Source organism: Anabrus simplex, chromosome 8 (genome assembly GCF_040414725.1).
Source record: "Anabrus simplex isolate iqAnaSimp1 chromosome 8, ASM4041472v1, whole genome shotgun sequence".
NCBI classification, from domain to species: domain Eukaryota; kingdom Metazoa; phylum Arthropoda; class Insecta; order Orthoptera; family Tettigoniidae; genus Anabrus; species Anabrus simplex.
Genome location: NC_090272.1, coordinates 198,866,385 through 198,890,528, shown reverse-complemented (window position 1 = coordinate 198,890,528; position 24,144 = coordinate 198,866,385). Strand labels below are relative to the sequence as shown.

Genomic DNA, 24,144 nt, shown 5'->3' with positions numbered 1-24,144 from the left:
TTCATAACTTACCTGAAAGATGGACAAAGTCTGTACACGCTGATGACCAATATTTTGAATAAACAAAAAATGAATTTCCCTTGAAAATTACGTGTTTTCTTTAACACAAAAATCGGCAAAAACTTACGCATACACCTGGTATGATGGAAACAACAAACGAATACCAGAAGGAGCTGTACATGTGCTTTATAGATTACAGGAAGGCCTTTGATAGCGTAAGTCATGAGAAGATGTGGAATGTACTCTGACGGATGAGCATAACTGAACATCTCATTGTCCTGATGCGTAACCTTTACTTGGGATAAGAACTTGAGAAAACATATATTGTTGTTGCCGGGACCAAACCTCCTATGTGTCAGAATTTTTGAAAGTGAAATTTTAGCACCAAGAGATTCAGAATGGCTGCCACTACGAAGAGGCAAAATCTCCAATGTGTAAGAAAATATTAAATGGGTTAAATTCCACACAATATTTTACCTTCTATGTGGCTTAGCATTTTTATTGATGGGGAAAATCTCCTATGTGCTTGAAGGACACATAGGAGTATTATACATTGGCACACACTGTTGATGCTACCAGGAAATATCTCCTATGTGTTGAATCGAACATGTTAGTGTTATACTTTCCTACCTACTGCTCAACAATGACAACTCTATAGGGCTTGTTTACTCTGTATGGTGCCAGATTGATCAAATAGACATCAGGTCTTTTTCTGCTGCTTCTTCTGTTACTGCTGCAGGAACATTATTGTGAAGAGAAATGTTCAGCCACAGAAAGAAGATTCTACAAATGGCATTGGAGAGAGCTAAAAAAGATGATCAATCAGACAAAGGTAAGTCAATTAATAAACAGTGGTGAAAGCATGATGCATTGGAAATCTTAAAATACCAAAAACACAAGGCCTATCACAACTGTATACACATTTAAGTAACAACTACTATGGACTGTAAGATGACAGTAGTATGATCCTTTTATTTTCTTGAATATACCATAGGTGCATTTGTGAAACCCACAACAGAGGTACATCACTATGGAAATGATGACACCCCTACCATGGAAGAAATGTTGGATGATGTGGTGGATGTTACAAGTTCTGCAGCAGGTACATATGTATTACACTACCCAACTTGAAACGCATGGATATCATAGAAACAATGTTAATTATGAATGTTGCATTATTGGTAAACAAATAGCCATGTGGCCTCTAAAATTTATTAACAAAATAATTCTCATTTCTCTTACATCTAAAAGAACTGTCTGCATCCATAGCGGTGATGTCTGGTAACGACTTTACCAGCACAGCAAGAAAAGAGGAAGCAATGGAAATCGCCTGCTCTATAATAGGTATATTTGAAGTTTTACAAGCCTTCTGCTTAAACTTAAAAATTGTGACTAATACAGGTACAAAGCAATCAAGGGTGCCCATACCCGGTGGCAAGGTGGGGCCGCCCCTCCCTCCCCCTCCCCAGCTCTCAGGGAAAGGCACAAATCTAGTGTAGTCAGGTGTTTTACTTTCAAGAAAATGATTTAAAAGTCAGTATAACGTAAAAGTGGTAGTACCTTCTCCCCACCGACAGGCAGGGGATCGTGAGTTATTCTACCGCAGAATACAAGTCGCCATTTATCTTCCAAAATATTAAAAATACTACGTATCCCCAGGTCTGACCCAACTGCCCATGTCATATGGGCGCTCATGAAAGCAATTAGTGTAAAATCAATGACACTGACAAAGGAAACCACACGAAGGATAAAAACTTTCTAATGTTAAATCATTTATTTCAGATTTAGAAGATCTACATGACATGTCTTCCATTAAGTAGAATGTAAAAGAAGATGACCTCCAAGATATACTGAACTCTCATAAAGAAAGAGGGACACCAGAAACCAAAGATACGTCTAACGAAGGTACAAAAACTGTGCATGAGTATCCGGATCAGTTTAAGTGTCTGTTGGTAATCCTGACTTATGAAATGTAGGCGCAGAGAAGAGACTCAACGACAACGCGAAAGAAAAATCACATTCAAATAGAATCTTTGGCAAGCCTTACTTAGGCTTACAGCAAAAGGCTAAGATAATCACAAAAGAGGCAAGAAAATTAGGTAACAGATGCAAACATAAAGAACTTACAAAGAAGACACAGAAGACATTCCTTTTCAGTACAATCAACGAGGAGCACCAATGTCAATTGTTCAAAGATTTCAGGCAGATTCCACCCTGGGCTGAAAAGAAGGCTTACATCAGAGGGCTTGTCACAACTAGGAATATTCTCAGGAGGGGCAAAGAAACTGCAGGTGACATCAAAAGAAAGAACACAGGTCATGATATATATTTAAGTAAACCTGACAGAGAACGCGTGTGTGTTTGCCGAACATTTTTCATAAACACTTTGGGAATTAGTGAGGACAGTTACAAGACATGGACACATGGAAACGACATCAAATCTATTTCAACTTCTACTGATAAGAGAGCAGATAATTCAGGCACTGAGGGACAAGGCAGCCCAGTGAAGAAATGTGCCTAGTAAAAGCAGAAGAAAATGAAAATTGAAGACAAGAAGACAATTTGTGAGTGGCTTGGAGTTTTACATACAGTTACCAGCCATTATTATTGAAAATCCATGGAAAAGATATACATTGAGCCAACTTTTTGACCAAAATTACACATGTTTTCAGTCTACAAGGAATGGTGTGACAAAAACAACAAATTTCCGAGCTGTAGAACCCTTTTCATGGATAGGTTGGAAGCAGACAAAACTGATATTCATCTGCATGGAAAAGACTAATGGGACATTTACTGTGCATATAAAGTTGGTCAAGTAGAGAAGAAGAATCTCAAAAACACCTCCTAAGGAAAGACAAGGCTCAGGAAGCGAAGAATAAAGCTAAGGAGGCCGCTACTGATGATCATGTCTTGGTAACAATGGATCTTCGAAGTGTTCTGTTGTGCCCTAAGTTGCTAGCATCCAAGTTATACTACAGACAGAAACTTCAAGTACACAGTTTCACAATTTATGATCTAGGGAACAGTGATGTTACACTTTATGTATGGCACGAGGGCAATGGTCGTGTAAGTGCAAATGAATTTACATCCTGCATAGTTCATTTTATTGACAATTTGCAACCTCCAACCAATAAAGTTACCTTAATTTCTGATGGCTGTAATTATCAGAATAGGAACAAGGTATCAGCCAACGCCTTATGTAATAGTGCTAGATCTAAGAACATCACCATGGAACAACTATATCTCGAAAAGGGGTACACTGTAATGGAATGTGATTGTGTTCATGCCACTCTGGAGTGCTACTTCTCACCACCAATTAATTCACCCGTGGATTATATAGCCAGAATGAGGCATGGCAGACCCAAGAAACCATACAATGTGAAAACTGTCGACTTCAGTTTCTTTGAGAATTTTGAGCATAAATCAAACCTCCCATTGTTACAGCCTGGAAGAAAATCTGTCGACCCTGTAGTGACAGATATCCACCACCTGCAGTACTTAGCTGATGGAAGAATAAATTACAAACTGGAACACACAGCAGAGTGGGAAGAACTTCCACAGAGGAGAAGAATGAGTTCTCCATTTGGTGACCCACTCAGTTGGTACACTGCACAATTGCCAATCACAATATCTAAGTTCACTCATTTGCAAGAACTGAATCAGGTAATTGGTGAGACTTTGTCTGGGCTCATCAGTTGGTACCTAGCACTCCTACCAAGATGCTGGCTAGTGCATACACGGGGGAGAAATACTGCCAACCAGAAATGAGTTAGCTGGAAAATTTATAATGTCCAGTAATGGACCCTTTATATTGGTATTATAAATTTACTCATTCGAAACAAATATTTGAGATTCCCTATGGGAATCAACATCTATATCATCTGATGGCCAAGCAGGCATCAATTTTTGGTAATGAGAGAAAGTCTCACATAGTGCATTGGCACTGTCAGTGGCTACAGTTAGCCTACACAGTGGCCTCCACGTTATGCACTAGCCAGCGTCTTGGTAGGTGTGCTAGGTACCAACCGATGAGACCAGCCTAGCACACGGGGGCGAAATGCTGGCAACCAGGAATGAGTTAGCTGGAAAATTTATAATGTCCAATAACGGACCCTTTTATATTGGTATTATAACCTTATTAATATTACTCTTGTGCAAGTTTCAGCTCTAAATCAAGAAGAGGACAACTACAAATTCTCCATGAAGATGTTACCTAATACCGTATGTGATAGTGCCGATATGGAGGCCTAGACCGCAGCTGTCAGCGATGGGTTAAAAGGAAGCCACATTTAATTGTATCATTGAGGACAACCAGTCATCCAGCGTCATGAAGACATCGTAAAGCTAAGTCGACACATTAGTACAATAAATATCTATTCTGTAGTGGGATAGTTAACTTAGTTAGAATTGGTAAATGGTCTTGCATTATGGTATAGTTGCATAGTTATTGTATTTTGCCATGTAGTAATATCAGCAGACGATCATCACATACTTTGTTTCCATTAGATAGATTTTGATATAATAGTGAATGGTATATGTGATTTTCTGAATCATGATTGGCAAATCATTTGTTAATAATCCTTATGATTTCACTTTATTTGTGATATGTGGGCATCACTTGTGGAGAATTGTGTCAGGATCTCTGTCTATGTAACTTAGATTTTCTCGAGTGTACAGTCGTCTCACTGAATCAGATTGTAATTTCAGATAGGGTATGTTTGAATATAAATTGAGTGTGATCTTAAAACTCAAGTCTTGATTCCATTCCTTTGGATCAAAACCTGTTAACGTGAACGCAGAAGAGAGATAATATTAAGACGAGACAAGAAAACCGGAAGATGGGTAGGATCTTCGAGAATTCAAATGTGTTAGTTAAGTATTGGGTACGCGTAGGACATGTGTGATATTCTGTTTTTGAATTTGTGACATCCTGGGGCGGATCACAAATGTATTGCTGTGTTACATGGGACATTATAGTAGATTTCTCGAGTATTAATGTGTTAGTCCTATGTCTTCAAGAGAGAATGAATTATAGTGTATAATGAACGCTATGATTATTGGAGATGGTCATTTATGCAAATGGCAGTTAAGTATCATGATATTTAGGATATTTGCATGATATTGGATAATTATAGACTGTGAGTATTTGATTTTGGACTACGTCTTTGGTTAGTTGTGTCTAATTATTTTATATTCCGAATTCTCTGATGTTTATTTGTCACTTTAATAGTCACGTTGATTCACGATGGTTATGGAACATTCTTCGAGAGTATTCCTGAACATTCGAGGACTTTCATCTGGGTCATCTACTTAGATTTCAAAGACATAGACGTTCATTTAATAAAGCAAGGAATATGTGACTATATTTGAACATGATTGTCATCTCCCGTGTTGCCAAATGTTGTAAATATTGTAGAATATTCTGTAGATATTGTGGTGATGTAAAATTGTAATCATGGTGTACGATAGTTATGAGTTCATCTTATATTTTTGTTATGTCTCAGATGTTATGTTGCTGAGTGGGCACTATCTCCTGGATGCAAGCTCACAGCTGCGTGCCCCTAACCGCATGGCCAACTCCCCAGGTAAATTTATTTCTAGGGACATATTGGTGAGTTTCTTGACTTGACAATGAACAAGTATGAGAGGTAGAATAAATGATTCACCTTTCAAAACAATATAATTTATGCTGGCAGACCTATACTCATGGTTCACTGGTACAGTAGAACTCCGCTTAACTGAAATGCTCTTGCAAAATTGTATTCTAATATTTTGGTTTTACCCTCTCATTCTTAGCCATCGATATTAGTAATTCTCTTGCTATATGTACTGAGAGCTACTAGGCAAACCCTATTTTTATATTGTGACTTATGCCCGAATGCACATGTAGCATAAAACAAAACAGTTTCTTAACCTCTAGTTCATTTCATGATACATTTTTTCTTGAACAAGCAGGAATTATTAATACTGTATTATTACTGTATTATTTGCCATGAAAATTATGCAGACAATTCTGACCTTGACAATAGTAGTTCTGAGAATAGAGTTACAGCAGATGATGGATTTAAAGCATTGGAGGTAAGACTTATTTCAAATTTTTATTAAAATACTGTACCACACGTTTTAATTACAGGGGCCGATGACCTTAGATGTTAGGCCCCTTTAAACAACAAGCATCACGATCATCAGCTTTAATTACAGTACTGTAATAAAAATTACTGTATGCAGTATTCAATTCAGTAGTAACAAAAAATTGTTTCATTATTTCATATTGTTTTGCACTTTGTTGAACAAAGCAATGAATCTACACCAGCTGATGTATGTTGATCAAATGCTGGCGCGACATAGCTGCACGACACCACTGCACCTAGGAAATTCAGAAGTAAATAACTGATTTTATACAATGAATGCTATTATGTAACTATTTTAATGTTAATATACAGTATGCGCCTTTGCTTAACAGAGTTTATACATTTTTATTTCAACACTAGCAAACGTACCTGTGCTTCGCTACGGTATTCTACATTGTATACGGATATCGAAGTAAATGTTGTACATGCAGTAAATAAGATTGTTTTAAAATTGCATGTCTCTTAGCGTTATCCGAGAAATAGCATGGGGAGGTCCCCATACGATGTTTCCAATGTAAAGTGTGGGTTGCGGAGTTGTGATGATAACGGCAGACTCACTTGCCAATTGTGATTAACAATCGAGTTGGGAAGTTTACATTATAATTGCAGGCCCCATTGCCTACTGCGCAGTCACAATCAATTTGGGGAGTTTTTGTTACAATGGCAGGCCTCCTTTCCTACTTCCAGACAATATGATATAGATGTTGATTCCCATAGGGAATCTGAAATATTTGTCCCGAATGAGTAAATTTATAATACCAATATAAATGGTCCGTTATTGGACATAATAAATTTTCCAGCAAACTCATTCCTGGTTGCCAGCAGTTCGCCCCCATGTGCTAGATGAGTAAATTTACTCATTCAGGACAAATATTTCAGATTCCCTATGGGAATCAACATCTATATCATCTGATGGCCAAGCAGGCATCAATTTTTGGTAGTGAGACAAAGTCTCTCATAGTGCACTGGCACTGCCGGTGGCTTCAAGTAGCCTATGCAGTGGCCTCCATGGTATGCACTAGCCATGCATCTTGGTAGGTGTGCTAGGTACCAACTGATGAGCCCAACCTAGCACACAGGGGCGAAATGCTGGCAACCAGGAATGAGTTAGCTGGAAAATTTATAATGTCCAATAACGGACCATTTATATTGGTATTACTTCCAGACAGATTACAGTTAAGGAGTTTTTATTACAATGGCAGGCAACTTTGCTACTACCAGTCAAAATTGAGTTGTGCAGTTATCATTATAATGACAGGCCCTCTTTCCTGATGCCAGCCAGCTTACTGCCAGTCACACAGAGTTGGTGAGTTTCCATTAAAATAGCAGGCCACTATGCCTAATGCTAGTTACATTTTAGATGGGTACATTTGTTTATAATGGTGGGCACCCTGGCCTACAGCTAAACACAATCAGGTAGGAGAGTTCTGAACAAAACTGCATGCTCCATTGCCTTCTTCAAGTCAAATCAAGAAGTGAAATATTCATTACAATGGTAGTCCCTCCTTACTAATGCCAGTTACACAGGAGTTGGAGAAGGACCCCATTCCTACTGCCAGTCAACGTTGGTGTGGGGAGTACTGATTACAATAGTAGACACACCCTTTCTCGATCACTACAAATCGACATCAATGAATATAATATATAGATCGACATACGAAAGTATATGCATGTTTACAATAGTGCAGACCTTCATTTACAGATTAATTGCTGCTAAATGGTACGTCATATCGATAAAGGATTGTACCATAAGATGCAGTATTTAGCAGCCTAAATGGCTGGTCCTATGATATTTTCTCACATCTCATCTATTCATAGGTGAGACTGAGTTAGAAATGTTGAATAGGGTGAAATTTGTGTAAGATTATCTTACATTGCATTACTTTTTGGATAATTATGTGACATAGCATTTGGCTCACATATGGGTACTGAGTGGGCCAATGTTTGTGAAGAGTTTGATGATTCTATCTTTCCTGTAAGGATTGAAAGTATGAATTATGCATGTAAAAAGTCCAAATTTATTTAAAGTCGAGAAATAGAGACGAATCTAACGTATAAAGGATACAGATATGAAAAAAAGTCATAAGACCAAGGTTGAAGATCACTCCAAATTGAATGGAGATTGTGCCATCCGTTATGTGGTAGGACTTCCCGTTTATCCCATGTAATAGCTGGAAATGAAGGTCTGTACCATGATTAAAATTGCATCCATATTTCGATATTCTTTGGGGATAAATGTGAAAAATTTAATGATCTTGGAAATTTTCCATCCGTTACAGACTAAAACATATAATTTTGCCAAATTTAAATTTTCTTGCTTGTCTGGCAGATTATGCCGCAACCTGGATTTTGGGTGAGGGGGGTAAAAATTAGGTCTTTCAGGAGAATAGACCAAAAAATATGCAGATGGTCATTATTACCCCTCAAACGAGTAGCTGTATGAAAATTTCACCAAAATAGTCAATGTACAGACACTCACAGTCATTACGACTTTATTTATATAGATGGATAAGGAATCTGCTGCACGTACAACACCTTTTGGGCTATGTCCGCTGAACTTAACCTGGAAAACCGACCGTTCACGATATCTCACTTATCAATCCTCCTGTCGAAAAATGCACATGAGAAAAAAGATTTAGAAATTGATTTCCATTAAGGATTGTAGATTTCCAATAATTTTGGATGTGCATATTTTGAGGGAGTGCAAAATCACAGTTTCAGTTTGGGTTTAGGATAAACACCCAGTAAATTTAGGTATTCAGAAATAATATTGGTCCTAAAACCTACTCCAGGACAGGGGGATTCTAAATATCAAGTTTGGTAGAAATATATTCAGTAGTTTTCAAGTTATAAGAACTCTACAAACTCATACAATCAAACAGACACCAAAGCTAAGAAATATGCACATGGTCATTACTACACCCAAAACGGATAACTGTATGGAAATTCCACCAAAATAGTCAATGTACAGACACACGGTCATTACGATTATATTTATATAGATGACAGATAACCATGGGCACGTTTGTAAGTGCAAACCTTCATTTCGAGATTTAATGCTCCTAATGGTAGGTCATGTCAACAAACGGTTTTAACCTCAGACCTCCCTTTTATCACTCTACATGTTTTGGTCTTAAAACATTTTCTCATATCTCCCATATTTATGGGTTTGATTGAGTTACGATATTTGAATGGGGAGAAATTTGGGTACATTTTTAACATTTTACATTATTTTTCACATAGTTATGTGAAATTGGGTTCACATATAGCCGTTGGTCGTGTCAATGTGTGTGCCAAATTCGATGACTCTATCTCTCTTATAAGTGTGTCAAACTATGTAATGTACGTGTAAAAGCACAAAATTTACGAACAATTTAAATATACAGCCAAATCTACCCTCTAAGCGAGAGAGAGAGAGAGAGACGACAAAATATCACAGGACCAAAGTTGAAGATCACTCCAAATCGAACGGAGATTGTGCCATCCGTTTTGTGATAGGACTTACTGTTTAGCTGCGATATACCTTGAAACGAAACAAAGGTCTGCACCGTCATTAAATTACCTCCATATTTCGATATTCTTTGGCATAAAAAGTGAAAAATTTAAAGATCTTGGATGTTTTCCATAGGTTACCGGCTAAAACGTATAATTTTGCTTAATTTCAATTTTCCAGTTCGTGTGGCAGATTGTGAAGCAATCTTGATTTTGGGCGAGGGGGGTAACATTTAGGACTTTCAGGAAACTATAGCTGAAGTATGCAGATGGTCATTATTACTCCTTAAACGGAAAGCTGTACGAAAATTTCGCCAAAATAGTCAATGCACAGGCACACGGTCATTACAATTTGATTTATATAGATAGATAAGGAATCTGCTCCATGTACAACACCTTTTGAGCTATGTCCGCTGGATTAATCCTGAGAAACCGACCTTTCATGATATTTCCCTTATTAACCCTCCTGTTGAAAAAATGCACATGAGAAAAAAACATTTAGAAATGGATTTCCATCAAGTTTGGTCGATTTACTGTCAGGTTGGTCTTGTACTGTATAATTATATTGTGGGAGAGTAAAATTACCATTTCGGTTCCCTACAAAACCCCAGTCCATTCCAGGAATTTGAAATGGCATTGACCTTAAAACCTACCCTTGGACAGGTGGATGCTAAATATAAAGTTTGGTTCAAATATCTTCAGTAGTTTTCAAGTTGTAAGAAATACGCTTTACGCACCCACTCTTGCGTTAAGTCTGGTGGGACTTGTACAAAAAAATAGTCCGTTAATGATATCTCCCTTATTAATCCTGGTATCAAAATGATGCACATGAGAAAAAAGGTTTAGAAATTAATTTCCATTAAGGCAGGTAGATTTCCATTAAGTCTAATTGTGTATATTTTAAGGGAGTGCAAAATCACGGTTTCGGTTCTGTATAAACCCCCCAGTCAGTTGAGGGATTTAGAAACAATATTTGCCCTAAAACCTACCCAAGAACAGGTGGATTCTAAATATGAGGTTTGGTGGAAATAAATTCAGCAGTTTTCAAGTTGTAGAAGGACAGACAAACAAACAGACAAACACACAGACAAACAGACCCCAAGCTAAAAATTATGCAGATGGTCATTATTACACCTGAAACGGATAACTGTACGGAAATTTCACCAAAATAGTCAATGCACAGACACACGATCGTTACGATTTTATTTATATAGATTTAACTTCCGAAAATATTTACCATGTGTCATCCAAAAAAACTTGTCATTCGAAGTGGCTCCGCCCCCTTTATTTCAGATAAACAGGGTTCTACTGTTATCATTAAATAATATAAAATACACATGTAAAGCAATCTGTACTCACATTTTCAGAAGCCTTGCATTCTGTTCCAAGGTCGTAGTTTCCTTCAGTAGGAAGGTTCGTAGTCCCTTTATAGAGTTACGATAGTACAGATAAGGATCAACCTTAGTCAGCTTAAACTCAAAATCTTCCACATCTGAAGAATGTAAACTCTTCTCCAATTCATTAAAGGACATGACTGAGAAATTCCTCTCGTTGTGGGTGAAGAACTTGAGTGTGAGGGTGGCATAGAAGAATTTACGTTGTATTTTAACTAACCTGAAAGAAAAGGGAAGAACAGTCATGTATGGTACTGGATTTATACAAAATTTATTGATGATGTTTTGAATTATGCTTCCTTGTTACAAGGTTTTCAATCAATCACTACTGATCTGCATTTAGGGCAGTCACTCAGTCAGCAGATTCCCTATCTGTTGTTTTCCTAGCCTTTTCTTAAATGATTGCAAAGAAATTGGAAATTTATTAAACATCTCCCTTGGTAAGTTATTCCAATCCCTAACTCCCCTTCCTATAAACGAATATTTGCCCCAATTTGCCCTCTTGATTTCCAACTTTATATTCATATTGTGATCTTTCCTACTTTTAAAGACACCATCCAAACTTATTCGTCTACTGATGTCCTCCCACGCCATCTCTCCACTGACAGCTCGGAACATACCACTTATTACATGTTATAATTCTCATGTTAGGTCCGTATTGAAATGTACGTAAATACAAAGTATGTTACAAGTGTTTATTTATATATCCACCTATTCAATACAAAGAGATCTTTTTAGAAATTAAATATTATTATAAAATGTTAAGGGACATGTTTCGCCCATATTAAGGGCATCATCAGCCTCAAATTCAAACCTGTATGGTGAAAAATCAGGATCCTGATTGCTCTTACAAGCCATAAAAAGAGGATATCATTATAGGTGTCAGTCTAAACATACAAAATATTAGAATGTCCTTGGCTAAAATTGCAGTATCAAGCTGCATGTCATAAGTTCACATGAATATACTTTCCGGAGCGTTGAAAAACTTGTTGGGGTAGGGCAGTAAACAGCTCAGTCTTTATAATGAAACAGAAATGTGCCTCCTTGAAGATGATAAGAAAAAGCAAAGCTGATACACTGTTACAGATGTCAATATCGTATGTTGTGATAAGACAACAGATCTCTTAAATGGCTGTTCAGCTGCCTATAGTCTATTTAACTGGCTGAAGGAGTGAAAGTCGAATGTGTTATGATAAGATAACAGTCTTCCTTACATAATTGTGGGAGTAAGGAAAAAGCATTCGGTTGTCTATCGATGTATTTATCTTATTTGAAGGACGAAAGTCGAAGGTTTATCGACGTTGATAGAGCTCTTTGGTGTGAAGTCCTTACATTTACATCTTCACAGACGAAAGGACTTCACACCAAAGAGCTCTATCAACGTCGATAAACCTTCGACTTTCGTCCTTCAAATAAGATAAATACATCGATAGACAACCGAATGCTTTTTCCTTACTCCCACAATTATGTAAGGAAGACTGTTATCTTATCATAACACATTCGACTTTCACTCCTTCAGCCAGTTAAATAGACTATAGGCAGCTGAACAGCCATTTAAGAGATCTGTTGTCTTATCACAACATACGATATTGACATCTGTAACAGTGTATCAGCTTTGCTTTTTCTTATCATCTTCAAGGAGGCACATTTCTGTTTCATTATAAAGACTGAGCTGTTTACTGCCCTACCCCAACAAGTTTTTCAACGCTCCGGAAAGTATATTCATGTGAACTTATGACATGCAGCTTGATACTGCAATTTTAGCCAAGGACATTCTAATATTTTGTATGTTTAGACTGACACCTATAATGATATCCTCTTTTTATGGCTTGTAAGAGCAATCAGGATCCTGATTTTTCACCATACAGGTTTGAATTTGAGGCTGATGATGCCCTTAATATGGGCGAAACATGTCCCTTAACATTTTATAATAATATTTAATTTCTAAAAAGATCTCTTTGTATTGAATAGGTGGATATATAAATAAACACTTGTAACATACTTTGTATTTACATACCACTTATATCTCAAATATTATTACAATATTTATAAGTCCACCTGTTCAATACATTACAATAATAATATTTGAGACATACGTCAACTTCAATACGGAACCAAAATGAGAATAGTTACTTGTAACATACCACTGAGTCGAGCAGCTCGTCTCCTTTCACCCAAGTCTTCCCAGCCCAAACTTTGCAACATTTTTGTAACGCTATATTCACATCTGCACTAGGTCTATATGGAAATATCTTCAAACAGTATGCTGGGATTGGAGAAGGTGCCAAGAAAATGGAGGAAAGTTACTTCTGACTGATGGCAGTGGTGTTTTGTACTATTTCACTATCACTATCACTACTGATAGGGTGGTAACTAATCATGAATATCATGGTAAGTAATCATGAATATCACAGATCATTGACAATACAAAAACATATATATTTTCAGATGTCAGATATTAGTTTTACGAGTGACTCCAGTGAATCTTTAACTGATCACGACAATCTAGATTTGTACACTGACTGACAGAGCAAATGCAACACCAAGAAGGAGTGGTCAGAACTTTATGCCAATTGCAGGGTAGACTGACGTCACTGAGGTATGCTCATGATGTGAAATGCGCCGCTGTGCTGCGCACGTAGCGAACGATAAATGGGACACGGCGTTGGCGAATGCCCCACTTCGTACCGTGATTTCTCAGCCGACAGTCATTGTAGAACGTGTTGTCGTGTGCCACAGGACACATGTATAGCTAAGAATGCCAGGCCGCCGTCAACGGAGGCATTTCCAGCAGACAGACGACTTTACGAGGGGTATGGTGATCGGGCTTAGAAGGGCAGGTTGGTTGCTTCGTCAAATCGCAGCCGATACCCATAGGGATGTGTCCACGGTGCAGCGCCTGTGGCGAAGATGGTTGGCGCAGGGACATGTGGCACGTGCGAGGGGTCCAGGCGCAGCCCGAGTGACATCAGCACGCGAGGATCGGCGCATCCGCCGCCAAGCGGTGGCAGCCCCGCACGCCACGTGAACCGCCATTCTTCAGCATGTGCAAGACACCCTGGCTGTTCCAATATCGACCAGAACAATTTCCCGTCGATTGGTTGAAGGAGGCCTGCACTCCCGGCGTCCGCTCAGAAGACTACCATTGACTCCACAGCATAGACGGGCAGGCCTGGCATGGTGCCGGGCTAGAGCGACTTGGATGAGGGAATGGCGGAACGTCGTGTTCTCCGATGAGTCACGCTTCTGTTCTGTCAGTGATAGTCACCACAGACGAGTGTGGCGTCGGCGTGGAGAAAGGTCAAATCCGGCAGTAACTGTGGAGCGCCCTACCGCTAGACAACGCGGCATCATGGTTTGGGGCGCTATTGCGTATGATTCCACGTCACCTCTAGTGCGTATTCAAGACACGTTAAATGCCCACCGCTACGTGCAGCATGTGCTGCGGCCGGTGGCACTCCCGTACCTTCAGGGGCTGCCCAGTGCTCTGTTTCAGCAGGATAATGCCCACCCACACACTGCTCGCATCTCCCAACAGGCTCTACGAGGTGTACAGATGCTTCCGTGGCCAGCGTACTCTCCAGATCTCTCACCAATCGAACACGTGTGGGATCTCATTGGACGCCGTTTGCAAACTCTGCCCCAGCCTCGTACGGACGACCAACTGTGGCAGATGGTTGACAGAGAATGGAGAACCATCCCTCAGGACACCATCCGCACTCTTATTGACTCTGTACCTCGACGTGTTTCTGCGTGCATCGCCACTCGCGGTGGTCCTACATCCTACTGAGTCGATGCCATGCGCATTGTGTAACCTGCATATCGGTTTGAAATAAACATCAATTATTCTTCCGTGCCGACTCTGTTTTTTCCCCAACTTTCATCCCTTTCGAACCACTCCTCCTTGGTGTTGCATTTGCTCTGTCAGTCAGTGTATGATGATATTAATCTGATTAGAGCAAGGACAAAGAATGAAAATAATTATATTATAAATAAATATTCATTCATCCTTCCTTCGTATTATTGTCGCTGATTGAGCTATTAATATTATCCTGTAAAAATTCATAGAAATGATGGAATATAGGCATCAAAATAAGTTGCTTTATTCGTAGCTTGTCTGTTGCGTGCAAATATTCCTGCTTTTCAGCCCAGATGAGTGATATATTTATGATAAAATGTTATGTTCTGTAGAACACAACTTCCAATCAATCAATCAATCAATCAATCAATCAATCAATCAATCAATCAATCAATCAATCAATCAAATATAATAGCAATTAATTGGGAGTGGTGCTGACATCTGGCAGCAATATTTACTATTACGTGACCATTTGCGCAGGAAAGAATCTGAAACCGTTTACAACTGCTCCTAACCCATGCATGCACTCTTGTACAAATCACAGACGATCACACTTTTACTGCATGAATAAAGCTTTTGTCTTAAAGTTTATGCATAATTGAAACATGCTTAAAAACAGGCACATTTGTGATCCATCTGCGATAAAAAATATCATAATATAAATTAAAAATTTAAAACCTACATGACCTAAATTGAAATCAAACAAGGAAAATGGTAGTGTTATTGAATTTTCTGTAGGCTCATTGGTTATTTCATAAACAACCTCCAAACTTGAGTGCACATAATATTTTGGTCGACAGTAGGTACGGTACCCTGCCTCTCTGAATTATAGCATAAAGATCAAAAGGGATCAATTCAAATGTTAAGAGAAGGAAGGTTAACTACAAAATAGAATGGAAGGGCCGTGAAGGATGTAGAAATGATAACTCCCTCAGCCTTGCAAGCCATATACTGTCGGGCTCGGAAGAGTGAGGTAATGTAGGAAAATTGAAAATGAGGTTTTTGGAGCAAGTAGGTGAAAATGACATGAGACTCAGTAAAAGCCCCCAGGTTACAAGGCTATGGGCAATACATTTAGTAACCACATTCAAAACTGACACAAATTATAAATTAACAGAACAAGTACCATATTTTCTTGCGTAATTAATGCCCTTGAATAATTTACGCATCCCATATTTTTGGCCACAAAGTGGAGAAAAAAAAGAAATGTTCACAAATTTGATGCAGCCACTTCTTTGAACAGCCATCACACAGCTTCGAATACATTTCAAAATAAAAATGTCAACTACTCAGGTAGCAGCCTTCCTATTGCGAAACCGGGCATTCCAAATACTGGGTAGCGTGCTATTATCAGCCAGTAGGAAATACCACTGGACTAGCTCAGTGAGAGAATCAGCACAGAAGTGCCATTCATCAAAAGCCAAACGTGTATTGAACAGGTGTACTTCATACAATCAAATTCTTTTAGAATTTTAACTTAGATAAGTACTTAGGTATTAATATAAGGAAAGTCCGGCTCCACGGCTAATTGGTTAGCAGGCTGGCCTTTGGTCCAGAGGGTCCCGCTTTAACATTCTATGCTACAGCAGAGAGAAAAGAGGACTTCATTAAGATAAGTTCCAGATTTCAAGTTCCTGTATTTAAACAGAAATATTTATACATTTCTAAATATTCCACTGTGATTTAATAGAATCTGTGATGTTCTTTCAAGGACAAAACACATCATTCTATTTTAATTAAGCTGTTTCTTTCAGGTAATTTATAAATTTATTATAGTTTCAGCAGACTGAAGAACCTAACAGTTATAACTCATTGGAATTCATCATAGGTAGGGCTTCATCTCATACATGCGCAGGTCGCCAATATGGCGCCAACTTGCAAGACCTGCAATAGGCCTCTTTGGAGCCCACACACCATTATTATTAAATGATCTTCATTGGGATGATCATATTAAGAAGGTTGCTAAGAAAGGTTACAGATCTCTTCACATTGTTATGAGGGTATTTAGAGGTTTTAGTAAGGATGTAAAGGAGAGGGTACATAAGTCTTTAGTAAGACGCCAATTACAGTATGGTGCCAGTATATTGGACCCACACCAGAATTATTTGATATGAGAACTGCAAAAGATCCAAAGGAAAGCAGCATGATTTGTTCCAGATGATTTCTGACAAAGGAATAGTGTTACAAAAATGTTGCAACTTTGGGCTGGGAAGACTTGGAAGTAAGGAAACGAGATGCTCAACTAAGTGGTATGTAAATACAAAGTATGTTACAAGTGTTATTTTTAATATTAAAAATAACAAAGTATGTTAAAACACTTGTAACGTGTAAATGGTATGTTCCAAGCTGTCAGTGGAAAGATGACATGGAATGACATTAGTAGACAATAAGCTTCAGCGGAGCTTTGAAAAGTACGAAAGATCGTTGTAGGAAGAGAAGTTTAGAATTTAAGAGGATAAACTGGGGCAAATATTCATTTATAGGTTGAAGAGTAAGGGATTGGAATAATTTTTCAAGGTACATATTCAATAAATCTCCAATTTCTTTAGAAAACATTTAAGAAAAGGCTAGGTAAATGATTGATAGGGAATTGTCACATGGGCGACAGCCCTAAATACAGATCATTGATATCTGATAGTGATCAAATCCATTTTCTAATTCTGATTTCAATGTGAACAGAATGTACCCTAAAATAACAAACTAATAACAAAAAGCACTTTGTTATACATGAGTCCCTGATTTTGATACAGCATTTTTACACTTCCGTTTTTCTACCAAAGAACTCCCTCAATTACTATAATTTCTTACTTTTTACATAGTGTGGACTGATTATAAAATAAATACATAAATTCTCCACTTGCCTTATACTTCTTCCTGTGAGTGGAAGAATTAAATCATACAGAGCAGCAAGTGGCAGCTGAAGAAGGTAAAAACAAGAGTAAAACAAGAGCATACTCTTTGTTGCAATAAACAGTGGATAATATATTGCAGATATTGGAATTTCTCTTTGTATTGATAGGGTCATATCCTTTAAAATACTATAGGTTAACCTTGGTTTAAAATCTTGAGTACAGCAGTTGTAAACGGGCATCGGTTGAGACCTGAAAATAGATTTGTATCAAAATTAAACAATAAATAATATGTTTCATGGACAGATAAATTACTGTAAGTTACTAGATAAGTAAATACTCATTATATACATTTTCATTATATACTTTCATGTCTTCCAACTTCAGTTTGTAAGCCTATATGACTGAAATATGTTATTAACTAACTTCTACTCCTAATTCACACAATGGGGTCTCTCAGTTTTCCATGTGCCCTCCTGTGTAGTGTAAGAATTAGTGTTATTAGCTGTCATCCTCACTACTGCCAGATATTTAAGATTGGCAGAAGGGCTGGTATGTGGTTAAAAAGTTACGGTACATGCAGTTCACCTCCATTGTGGGTGAGTCTGATCTTCGGAGGCGGACATGAATATATATTTACGTACTGTAACTTACTGCATAATTATCACATCCTTTACTGTATTTTCAATAGAAAAATCCATTTTAAAATTCCATCGCATAATTGTTGCATGTTCAAATTTTGTTCATCACATTGCTTAAGAGATAAACAGAACTGCAATGTAAATTGCATATGAATGTGCAATTTAAATATGTATATGGCTTATGAGCAGTTTAGCAACACAGTCACATTTGCAAGCTGTCGCACAATGTATAAATATAAATAAATAATACCAGACTACATACGGCGCATGGCTTGCTGGTAGTTCAATAATGTGGTCATGAGACAATGCATAATTTATTCACCAGTGACATACTATGAGTTCTCATTTGGAAAACTTTAGCTTACATAAAGCTGTAAGTTATCGCTTGTCGGCAACGTCTCTGGGAAATACCAGCACCTCACACACTTGTTTTCTGGTACGGCTTTCAAAGCCTTGGAACTAGGGGTGGACTGGTATCAGAACACACAGGCAAACGGCGACAAAATGAGTCACTGAGATTCTAATTCTCGAAAAAAGTTAATATTTGTCCCTATCAATGGTAAATGTGAAAATGTTGTATAGTGGGAATAGAAGTTGTATTCAAGTAGGACGTGGTTTGTCAGACTGGTTTGAAACAAAGAGAGGAGTGCAGCAGGGCAGCTCATTGTCACCACTTCTATTTATTATTGTGATGGATGTAGTAATGAAATCTGTTAAAAGGAAAGAACATGGAGATATTAAAGCCATCACATTTGCAGATGATGTTGTGATCTGTAGTGACTCAGAAGAGGAATTGAGAGAGAGAGAATGCAAAGCTGGAATGAGGAGTTTAAGAAATATGGTTTAAACATCAGTAAGACCAAGACGGTGGTGATGAAAGTGTATGGGGGAGGAGCAGAACCAATAGTCATGTTAAATGAAGCCCAGTTGGACAGTGTTACAGTTTTCAAATACTTGGGTAGCGTTCTATCAAATGACAACCTAGCAAAACATGAGGTGAACAATCAAATCAATAAGGCAACACAATTTTACCACCAGGTAAGACACCTGCTGTGGGATGAGCAAATAGCTATGAAAACAAAAATGACAATGTACAAGTCCTATTATACACCAATTCTTACATACAGTCTCGAAACCACAACACTGACCAATAGAGATACAGTCGAACCTCCCTTTTGCGGACACCGTCAGTTCCGAGGAAAAATGTCCATTACAAGAGGTGTCCGCTAAAACAAGTTTGTAAAAATAATCAAACATTTTAATGGCAAAGAACATCCACCATAAATATAAGCATACATATCTTTATTTTTATTATTCTAAGTCATTTCTGTGTTAGTATTTCACAGAGAGTTATTATAAGTGATTTTACATCATTTGCAAACATTACAGCTTCGTGAAGTAATCGTGAAGCTTCGTCTGTGTAAATTTAGCACACGTTTTCTTTTCTTTTCCTTTTCAAGTTGACTACCCGAGCTCGACCTTATTAGCGACAATCCGAGTCATGAATAGAATAATGCAAGAAGGGAAGAAAATCTCCAGATAACTTGTGAGTCAACAGACTCTGGCGGCATTTCTGGGCAATTAGAATTCTCTGAATAGGCCTATACACCACTAGGTAGAACTGAATTCCTATGTACCTTCTCTCCCCTTGCACTCAAAATAGTACAGACATTCAAAAGGGATTTCCTTATGTCTGAAGAATGGTTTTAAAAGAAAGGATGACTTGTGGTCTGGCGTAATAAATTGTCCTGCAACATGTTAATTGTCTGCTTAAGTCAAGTGGACGGGACAAATGGCGATGTCCGCTGTTCGGAGTTCGAGGTGTCCGCTTAAATGAGGCCAATTTAACACTTGTCTTATGTAAAATAAAATCGGTTCCGAGGAAAATTGTCCATATAGGGAGGTGTCCGCTGAATAAGGGTGTCTGTTAGGGCAGGTTCTACTGTGATTCCAAACTCCAGGCAGCTGAAATGAAATTCCTATGCACTATGATCCAGAAAACCAGGAAAGACAAGATTAAGAATGAGAAAATTAGAGAAGTAGTAGGAATAGATGATTCTCTCCTCAATAAGATTCAGATATTAAGACTGATGTGGTTTGGTCACATGAAGAGGATGCCAGTTAACAGAACTGCAAGGAAGGAATTTGACAGAAAAGTAGAAGGAAGATGACCTGTGGTGGGAAGGCCATGAAGGAAATGGATAGATTTAGTTAAGAACGATGTACTGCTGAGAGGTCATGATTAGGACAAGTTGGTGGAGGAAGAATGGTACAAGGACAGGATGAGATGGAGGAGGCTCATATATCACACCCGGGAAGCTGGAGATGGCTTAGGATGATGATGACGATGATCAATGGTAAACATCGAAATGAATGTGATCTTTTTTCATAACATTGTCATGTAACTAGCTGCCTGTGGCCAATGCTTGTGACCATGGCCCACATTCTTGTGGTCTGCTATAATACATAATCGAACATTCCAGTATTGGGAAATTTACGAGCAACCCTTGTACTTCACTTCAAGAGGGCCTCTCCATGTCCTGGAGGTATGTAGGTATTTATGGTTTCATGTTTATTAGGTACTCTCACAGAAGTATCGACTGCTATGGAATGTATAGATGCATGTGTTTGTGAGTGATGCGAGTATTGTAGAGATGTCTTTGACAATTTAAGTTTTTTTTGTATGTACATGTAGAAATATTTTGTTTTTGAATACAATAATACTGAACATGAACAGAGGATGGATCATACAGAAAGAAAGGAAACCAAGAATTATATCTCAGGATGGAAAATATCTCAAATACCATCCTGAAGAGGATAGCCATGTTCTTTGGACATATCTACAGAATGAACCCGGGAAGAGTGACCAATCAGATAATAAGAACTTTTGAGATCATGAAAACTACAGAGCACTGGTACCAGGAGGTGAAGAGGGACCTGGAAGAAATGGGAATACAAGGAACGGAAATCAGCAACAGGGTTGCTTACAAATCGAGGATCAAGGCCACAATAAGGTTTTAAGAAAATGTTAGATCCGGTACCCAATCGCCATGGACAGAAGAAAGGAGGAGATTGCAGAGTGAAAGGATGGAGGAGAAGTGGAAGAGAATTAAAGCCCAGAAACAGATGAAGCTGAATTCGAATTAACATGTTCATAGTAAGCCAAAATGGAAGAGGAAGAAGAAGAACAGTTACAGACAGTAATTACTAGGGAAAGGATTTTTAGGCACGAATAGGTTAGAATGCAAACAAGACGCAAGCATAATCTACACCAAGAGTTTGCTCGGCCCACAAAGCCATATTTTGTGGCCCGCGAGGGCTTTTAAAAAATTCATTATGGAATGTGAAGAAAATTTACAAAAAATATTTCATCACTTTTTCATAAATGTATTGATTTTTATACCCTTTATAGACCCAAGTCAGAGCTAATACATTCTTAATATTACTGTATTTCTTTTTTTAATTTTTCATTTGGTCTGAAAAATTACTTTTTGATTTAAAAAATTAAAATCCAAACTTGAGGAAAATAAGCCATCATAAATGCCAGTGTTAGATCTTAACCAGTATAAAAATGATTACAGGATCCATGCCAACCTCCATGTGGACATTTCATGTAATGTAGCATACACTGAATACGATGAAATACGTTAATTGCTACTGGTGTAAGAAGCTGTTTCAATTCTTCGTTTTTCTATCGTTGGTAGTACTGGCTGGTACACAGTGCTGCCCACTCAGATAAATTTTCAGGGAAGTCCTCCTGGAAGTACATCACTGTGATTTTAGGCTCTTACAACTGTATATCATTGTTCTGTTCACACTTCTCCCACTAAATTTTCCTCCTTTAAATGTTGTTTTGACTACATTTGTCTTCAGGTAATTTTTTTCCTTTTATATCATTTGTCAAATATTGATTCAAATGAACTGACATTGTTAGGCGCTTGTCCTAGGCATAATAGTGTTTATTTTAAATTTCACTCTTGTGTGCACCGAGCTGGATAGCTGCAGCCGCTTAAGTGCGGCCAGTATCCAGTATTACAAGTAACAACTCTCATTATTGTTCCGTATTGAAGATGACGTTAGGCATAGATATCAAGGATAATTAAATAAAAAACCACCTATTCAATACTTTCCACGTTTAATGTGGTTATTATCTACATGATTTTATGTAGACTCATTTGGTCAGGTACATGTTTCACCCATTATTTTGGGCATCTTCAGCCTGTAAACAACTTTTAGGTCAAGGTTTGGGACCTTTTTAACTAATATAAACATACTAATATATACACTATATACAACATATACATTATATACAATATATACAAACATAAGTCAATACAGTAAAGTTTTTTGGTCCTAATCTATTTAATATGGAAAATGTCCAAAACTAAAATGGATCTTCTTTTCGGTGAAGAGGATTGCAAATCGGGGTTTATGTGACCCCTATATCATATTAAGTACTTGACGTATCGTGTCTGGTGACAGGATGTGTCGTCAACAATAAGAGGAGATTTGAACTGATTGTAGGTTGGTCAAGATTGAAAATATAAATTTAAATTGAATGTGTTTTAACTTGGCAGTTCTGGTTAACTTAAAATGTTCAAAACTAAAAATAAAATGAAACGGGTCTTCTTTTTTCTTCTTGAGAAGGGGTGATATTAAAACTGGAGCTTGTTTGACCCACGATTTTCATTTTCATGTTCTTGACGTAACTAATATTTACATGTGTTGTCGTGTACAAGTGGAGATTCAAAAGCCGATTGTTGTAGGTAGACTGGTCAAAAACGTTGTGAATGAAACTGTTAGCGTCTTGACTTTGGGTCTCATGTAACGTCAAGGAATTGACAAGAGTACAATATTTAGCTGTTTCATAGTTTTAGGCTGCTGCTTAATTGGGAAGAGACATCCTAGACACTTGATACAGTCTTGTGTGAAAATTGTTCCCGTTGATGTGTTGCTTGGTCTTTGGGAGGGATCTTAAGAATATCTGTAATGAAGTAGAAAATAATTTTGAATTAAAAATTTTTTGAGCACGCGTTGTGATAAAATGTATTAAATTAACACCTCTTAACTGTAAAATGACTTACTTGTTCAGTTAATACTAGATGGATCTGTCTGTTCCGGCAGCGCCTGTCTTGTCACCATTTCTACTCCTGGTGTTGTAATGGTGCGGTAATGGAGGGGCGGGGCATGGAGGGAGAGTGGGGGTAGGCTGGTCTATGGGCGTGTGTGCTGTTGCTGGAGGGGAGTTTCTAGAAGCAATATGGGCGGGTTTAACTTTTGGCATGGTGGATGAAGCATTTGAGTGTGGAGATTTAAATAATTGAGGGATTTTGTTTTGATCTGAATTCACGATATTAATTAATCTAGGTGTTAATTCGTACAAAGGATTTTTAATTTCATTGACGTCGTTGAGATTTTTATTTTTATTGTAGGTTTGGTCTAAAAAGATGTGTAGGTTTTCCAGTTCATTCATTAATTTCCCCTTACCTATGCTTCTAATGATGGTAAGATCTTTCTCTATGGATGTAAAGTGATGGCCCGTTTCTCTCATATGTTGGCTCATCGCTGAGTACTTATTGTGTTTTTGAGCGTTATAATGTTCCAGATATCTCGTGTTAAAGCTGCGGCCAGTCTGTCCGATATAAGAAAAACCACATTGTGTACATGTTAGTTTATATATGCCGGACCTTGAATAATGGTTGCTATTGTGATTGACCTTGTTATGGTTAAAAAACATGTTTCGATTAGTGTTAACTGTCCTGAAGGCTATATTGATAT

The 24,144-nt window shown here is 37.8% G+C and overlaps 1 protein-coding gene across 2 annotated transcripts in view; it reads right to left on the bottom strand.

The window, feature by feature from the left end:
- LOC137501881 (putative fatty acyl-CoA reductase CG5065) overlaps nucleotides 1–24,144 on the bottom strand; it is a 191,894-nt gene that overhangs the window by 22,034 nt on the left and 145,716 nt on the right. For both annotated transcript variants that reach the window (XM_068229016.1, XM_068229017.1), the window contains 2 exons: nucleotides 17,738–17,977; nucleotides 10,983–11,237 (listed from right to left, as the gene is read on the bottom strand). In XM_068229016.1, coding sequence (XP_068085117.1) covers nucleotides 10,983–11,237; nucleotides 17,738–17,977 — 495 coding nt within the window. The remainder of the gene's footprint in view (nucleotides 1–10,982; nucleotides 11,238–17,737; nucleotides 17,978–24,144) is intronic.